Genomic DNA, 7,478 nt, shown 5'->3' with positions numbered 1-7,478 from the left:
TCTTGGAGGGGAATCGCAATGCGCAGCTTCTAAAGAGCCCATGCAGATTAATCCACTTAGACAGATTAGCAACTCTAAAGTAGGTTTCATACGCTTCCAATGCTTCTGCCTCATATTCTTTTGTAAGCATGACCAAATCTCTTATATTTCTCTTCTTCAGTTTCTACGTGTACAAATCCCCTGGATCCCATCGAGCCTACCGACCGAATAATTAATAGGCAAAGACTTCATTGTAGATGCCTCAAGTAGGCAAGGTGGTACTGCCAATACGTGTAAGTCCGATGGCTATAGAGGAGAGAATGCCCGATACTGAGTCTTTGTCACCCAATTTCGGCTACTCGTACCTACAGCAGCTGACTGACCTTGACCTTCGGGCGGTTATTAGCACACCTTAAGTATATCTTTGCGTAATAGGAACCATCCTGGAAGAAATTCACTAGTAGTCCATTTTTCAGATTGTTTAATAATTATCAATTAATTAAAACTTCTGGAAAAAATGGCACGGTAAGATTGTCTTGTGGTTGTAGGCATCCACAGAATGCTCAACACTGGTACCATTGGTATCAACTAGGTCTTAACTTAGTGCACTTGACAAGCAGCAGCCAGGATTGAAATCACTTTGTCCTTGTATTTTAAAGTGAACGTCGCCGAGCAAATTCCCATCAGCATCTTTAGTACTGCTGAGATGATGCTTGCGTTGATGCTGACGGCGATGGTGGTGATGGCGATGTGCATCCACTATGGACTATCTGTGAACTATGTAGATTGATCATGACCAGCGTTTTGCCAATTAAAGTGCCTGTTGAAAATTTATTTATCGAGCATTAATGCAATGGACGAGAACGTCTTAAAATGTGTTTGATGTAGGGAAGAGGAAATGAGGTACAAACAGAATAATCTTCCATTATTAAAAAAGGAACCCAACTCAACCCCTTGGACCTCTTCAACTTCCATGCAGTGTAGTTTAAACTCCATTAATTGTAGAGTGAAGATACGTCTTTTCACGACTGAATGAAAATCACAGGAATGATTTTTCCCCTTACACAAGAGCATCTCGTTGTTGACAGCCCATTTAAAACTGTCTGCTAATCTCGTTTAGTGATGCTTGTGACCAATAAATGGACCTTCCTTCGTTGATGTCACTTGTGATTCAATTGTAAGATGTGATAAGTAAACATTTCATAATTTTAGCATTGCATATGGTCAAAATGTGTATTTTAAACCACCTCGAGGAAAGTTTGGGGTAAATATGCGACCTAACTGAAGCCTCTAATTTTGCACAGCAATCAAACAAGAAATGAACCCACATACACTTACATATAAACATATTTATTTATTACTATTCATCATATAGAATTACATCAAACCACGCATATATGTAGTTCCACAAGGCTTTCCTGAAGTCGAGCCAAAATATGATGATAGGGCAATTTACATATTTGGGATATCCAAAATGGATTGGACTATTGGCCTAGCCTGGAGGCCAGCCCACTCCATGGATGTAAAACGGCGAAGACACAAAGCGGTCCATGCGCTGAAACCGAGAGTCAAATATCCAACGTATTGAGAGCCATGATCAACCTCCCGAGTCAGCCATCACAACGCAAACAGTGCTGAAAGGAAAACTTCACGGGCCGACCGTGCCAGTCATCGAATTTACATTCAACTTAAAAGATATTTGACCGCAACATCACTAATTCCTATTGGAGATTCCACTGGATCTGGGGTTTCCTCTTGTATAAAAAATGGATCTAGGGAAGGGGAATGTACTGGCAATTACTTGTGCCCATACCTAGCCGTGAGAACACTGGCCTAAAATCAAAGTCATGCAAAGGAGGACGGGATTGAATGTAGTGCCACATTGTTCTCACTTTAAAGTCGCCTAGCTATATCTCTCTGGGTTCCTTTTAGCTAGTAGAGACATGGAGGAGGTTTCATGGTTTTACATATTTGATATCTTTACACGGGTGCAGAGAGCAGCTCTGTGGCAAAACACTTTCAGATAAATTTACGGCTAGAGCAATTCTTACTGTTATTGACCTTCCTACAGGGTGGAAAACTGTGGCAGTTACGGAGGGCTAGCATCATTGTCAACCCTTCTGTTATGAGTCGTCTCCGAGTCTTCCATCCGTAGCATATGAACTTCTTTTGTCCTGCTAGGCTTTATTGCACAGCAGTAAGAAAGTCAGAGAGGTATCCTATTAAATGTGGTTTGCCTTCTGTTACCACCACTGTAGCGTCCCACGACTTCCCTGAAGAAAGAAAAAAGGTATAAGGCCTAAGCAAAATTTATTTATACTTGACATACGGAAGGGAATGGGATACTGGCATGACCCGGGGACCAGTTTACCAGAATAAGTTACAATTGAGGAGACACAAAGCGTAATCAATTTTAGTAATCCAAAATTGCATTCATGCTTAAATTTACATATGCTTAATTTCATTAATGCAAAAATATATTTGCACATACATATATGCATATATAAGTGCCATTTCACATCCACACATGCATACGAACGCGATGAATTGCTGCCACTTCGAGGCGTCTCCCGCCACCGCATGCATTAAGAATCAAACCACTTTCACTCTTTTGTGAAAAAAAAAGGTATGCAAATGACAAAATCTGGTATGTTGTCATCCAAATTTTTGATGTGTGCTTAGCGGTGACGTACCTTGACTCACCAACATGTCGGCGAATCCAAGGCGACGGGCTGCTATTCCTCCGTGTGACAATGCAGCCTGGAACACTCCTCCCTCTCCGAGCACATTGGTACGACACTAATGGGATACTCAACACTCATCTGCACATGCAATTGTTATCTCATGGCAGTTGTCTTGATGCCAATGTACAAAAGCTGATCTGTAAAAGTCGCCATGGAAGCTGAACAAATGTCCGAGAGAGAAACGCAAAATCATTGTTAAAATAGTCGGCAGCAGTCCATCAGCTTGAAAAGTCGAGGTCTTGGTAATCATCTTAAGCTCTCAAATATCGCATTAAGAAAAATACACCTGAGAAGTCCTCAGTCAGAAATGTATGACAAAAGTAAAAGAAAAAGATAAATAAATAGCCACTTTCTTGTACTTTACGCTGATTAACTTCTCCCAGTGTCATAAGTTAATTGCATGGGATATGTAATCCGCAGAATTAAAACAAAAACGCGCTGGGTTTGGGGATAGCCAAGGATTGGCTTTTACCCTGAGTAAAAAAAACAACTTCTTAAATCTAAAATTAACATCAAAATTCCTGTGGCACGCACCATTGGTAATTACCTCAAACTAAAAGTAGTTCTGGAAGCCACTAGTAGCTGTCGGCCTTTGTTAATTTCCCTACCAGACTTGTTTATACAAAAGTTTAAAAAACTGCCTCATAAACGCTTTTAGATGAAGTATACATTACATAAGTTAAGATCCGATACTTCCGTATTTGGTGGATAAACATCAAAAAGTACCTTCATTTTGAGATCGGTGGGGACTCTGAACAGCGCAATGGCTATGAATGCGGGAAACGTAACCCCGTCTGCTGGAAGTCACCGGACCAACAATCTATCCCAATCTTGGAGATCCATAGCTGAATGCCCTAACAAGTCCAATCAGGGTGAAACCCATTCTTTCTGCCTGTTAGTTTTCATGCGTTACACCATCCGTTGCGTTTGGCTTCGAGATTTTGAAAGATTCGGATAGTCCAGTAGAAAGTTGACTCTGAAGATTGACACCATGATCTGGTCACAGTGCGCAGTATCAGGGATGCCGTTTCTGCAAATCTGTCTGACAAATAAAGCAGAAGGTATTGCTTGCAGGCATTTTGGAGCTAATGACTTCCATCCTGTGATTCCTGATGATCTGTGAAGGATAAAAATTTTAACATCCATATCCTTCCTAAGAGCTCTTGTGGACATACACGTTAAAGGTGCTATCGAAGTGAAACGGAGTCCTTTAAAGATTTTGAAGTTGATATTTGTGGTGCAGAAGCCACTTAAGCCTTGATTGATGTATTATGCTCTTCTTTCCATTCCAACTGGCTCAATTGTCCATGTAGGCATTGAAGGCTTGTGAAGGCTAAGGCAGCTGAGACTATTAAGTTTTTTTACGTACTTGCGTATAATAACGACACACCATGACCCCATGCTCAACCACCACTTTTAAAAATATCATGCCTAGCACGTTTAGCTTATTTGATCCACTAATGGCCCTGACTTTGTCATTTATTTCCAGGGGAAGTAGGAACCCTAACGTACAGACAAATCTTAAAGTAATCAATGTTGTGCCAATTTCTTCTCTAATATCCGCAAGATTTGATTTTGAACAAGAAATCCCTGCTAGTTAGTAAAAAGTACTGATTGGTGTTCATAGTCAAGCTTTGGACGTAATATTTAGAAATAACTCTATTAGCCACTCAAGTAAATTTAGTGTGTTTATGTTTAAAATTGGACCAAATTTGAGGTGGAAATCTTCTTCTTATGATCGGGATCGGTCTCCTGCTGGTTACTGGCCCTCATATGTTTGGGAGCGTTTTTAGCTGGTGGCCCTCGGTCCCTGCGAGATGCTGGTTACAGGACCTAGCTCCTCTGCCAGCGCAGTGACACAGGGAATTCATTTCTGATTAGAAGCAGGGCGCAGGGTTGCAGTTGTGAACCACATGGCGCAAAAACTGCCCAAAGTTTGTCTTCTCTTTGCAATTTAGTGTGTGGTGAATCCTTCTTCTGCTATGCAGGTAGACTTTAGAAGAGCGTATTCACTTGCAAATTGAGATAGTACTTTTAAAGTCGTGAATTTGAGACTACACCCTAGATGAGACTGTAAAAGTAGTACACTTACGACAACACTGGCGACCACATCTGACATGTCTGTTCTGTGAAGTCTACAGCACATTAAGAATGAGGATTCTTTTAACCCATGTTGAAATGATGAACCAAATGGGCGAAACTCATGGTCAGGGGTTCCCAAATGGCAATCATCTAAAGTCACTTAGTCTCCTCTTCGGTGTTCAGCCACCCTCCTATTGACACACCGATTAGCCTTGAAAGCTGATGTAACATTTGGCGCCACAGAGCACAACCATTGCACGTTGACCCTATAAGTCCCTTAAAGCAATAGCCCAACTCAATCTACCCAAATCGTCGTCAACGAATTAGTTGTTTAACTTCTGATAGATATTTCAATAACATGTCTCGCCAGTAGCTTAAGACTCACTGATAAAATGGTTGTCTTCTAGGTGAGCGGAAACTATTCCCTTACCAATATTGCTGTCCACCGGCATTCAGGCGCCTTATTTGATCATTTTTATTCCAAGCATATTGTGATAAGTTTTTGTCACTCGAAGAATCCACTTCTAATATTTTCCCTCTGTTGAATAAATGTTCATAAACCCCCCAAATTTAGAGCATCATTATTTTGCCCGTATGTAGAGGAGAGCATTATCTATTTACTCCACTTGTAGGGAATACTTCAATGATAGAATTTGATTTTGTGGCAAATAAAGCATTCCTAATCTATCTTTACAAATGTTCCTTATTTCACTTTTAATTATATTTTCTCCAGTAGAGTTGTAAGTAATAGACCAAAAAAGAATGCGGAAATGAAGTAGGTCAAAGAATGACTGGTAGCAGTGGTAGTTTACGTGATGAAGATGGGACCCAAAACGCATTATTCTAGAGACCACGAGAAAGTCTAATCTGCATCATTTAACTGTGTCACGAATGCATTGTCAATGCTTGCCTGCACCTTCCTCACAATCATTCTTTCGACGTCTCGTCCTAATGTCCAGTCTATAGATATCATGCAAAATGGTTTGTTTCGTAAAAATATGACGGATTAGAAGTCGATGTTGGATTTTATTCAATAGCATAATTGCAGTGGTTTATTTACTTGTGATTGTTAAATGCTCCAAATTTTGCTTACTCAAATTAGTATCAGTAGTAGTAAAGGTTAATAATTTTCCAAATTACGGGCGTGATTTTAGCTGAGAGCTTTCTTAAAGCAATTGCTATATCATATTTTACATGGATACATTACTTTTACTTGCAATTTGCAGTGGAAGTACTACAGGATCAACCTTTTTCAAAATGAAATGAAATGCAAAATATCATCACTGTAGATATGAGAATGAAGAGCAAGGACACGCTGCTCAATTTTCCTCATTTTACATAAACTATAAGAGCTAATTAAATACGAAGGGTCGTAAGAGGTCTAATTTATGTTAAAAAATGTCAAAGGCAAAGGTATACATCAATAGGCACTCTCCACCAAAATCCATGAAAATGGCACTCATATTAGCAATATCAACCATAGATTAAGCAGAAACCCAAAACAAGGATGCAAAATACAATAGAGTTATAGGGTTTTCTAAAGACCTTCTTGTGCCAATATTCATTGTTCCTGCTTCTCCCGATGGAGATGCGCACAGTTCACCAACCATCGCCTAGCAATAAATCGCACATCATCTTCAATCGCCCTCTCCACCAACATGAACAAAATTGTCAACCAACTACAACAATGGCGGTTGTAAGAGGAAAGACATCAAACTCACAATGTTTAATTTGTTGTGATTTCTACGTGCTTTTAGGCAAAATTGCTTAAATTTGTGTAGAAGCGGTAAAGGTGAATCATCCTAGAGTGACAAGCTAACATTAAAATTGGTTCGTTTCATGTGATGTCGGATCTAGATGGCTGGCTCATTGTGTACAGTAAAAACAAACAAACAATGCTCTTCTCAGCGCTCAAACAAAATGAAGTTACTTTGGCATTGAGGGGTTGACGAATATTTTATAGATTCACAAGTCGAATATAGGCACAAATAAAGGAGAGTGGCTTCTTTGAAAACACAAGTATATCTTGAGGAGGCGTAAAGTTAGATTTACACTTCACTGGTTTGATCACAATGAAAGCAGGATAGTTGGCGAGCTTTATGGTAAATTTGAGTGGAAAAAAAGGAAACCATGTTCAGCATCATCATCAGCATAATTAAAGGCACACATCGAGAGATGCTGTCCACTACAACCCACACGAATGCGACACGCACAGTTAAACTAACTAAAGAATGAGCTGGAATTTAAAATAAGGATAAGAATGTCAGCATGGTTATAAGATTCACCAAATATTATCTTGCGGTGATTTGCCTGGTGTATACATTACCTATTACTGCTAGACAATGAATCACACATCAACTTAGATCTCACCACTCCATCAACATGATCTCAAGCCCAAAGGAACTGTAGCAAGGACTGATGTAAGAGAAGAGCCATCATAACCACAACGCCCAGTTTGTTGTGAATTAAAGTGCTCCAAAAGCAGTTGGCTTTCGTTGCGATGCCATCGCATGCACTCTATGGAAGAGAACAATCTTGAAACACTCACTTCATAGTCTGATAACCGGGCGAACATAACCACGAATTTGGCATTTAACTCACCACAACACCATCTCCATACGATTACAGATAGGACAAGTGAACATGCAACCACGTCCTCAAGTAGGCGACAAG

At 40.0% G+C, this 7,478-nt stretch overlaps 1 protein-coding gene across 1 annotated transcript in view; it reads right to left on the bottom strand. All coding sequences in view use genetic code 11, as the record gives it.

Annotated features, from left to right (window-relative positions):
• Positions 1 to 6,057: 6,057 nt before the first annotated feature.
• The window catches only part of EGR_06963 (hypothetical protein), a gene marked incomplete at both ends in the record, with an annotated part of 3,095 nt that continues 1,674 nt past the window's right edge, over positions 6,058 to 7,478 (bottom strand). Inside the window, 2 exons of the mRNA XM_024496212.1 lie at positions 6,058 to 6,186; positions 6,860 to 7,041. Coding sequence (XP_024349415.1) covers positions 6,058 to 6,186; positions 6,860 to 7,041 — 311 coding nt within the window. The remainder of the gene's footprint in view (positions 6,187 to 6,859; positions 7,042 to 7,478) is intronic.

Source organism: Echinococcus granulosus (assembly GCF_000524195.1).
Source record: "Echinococcus granulosus chromosome Unknown EG_S00066, whole genome shotgun sequence".
Lineage (NCBI taxonomy): Eukaryota > Metazoa > Platyhelminthes > Cestoda > Cyclophyllidea > Taeniidae > Echinococcus > Echinococcus granulosus.
The sequence above is the reverse complement of the archived record's forward strand: the minus strand, read 5'-3'. Positions and strand labels throughout refer to the sequence as shown.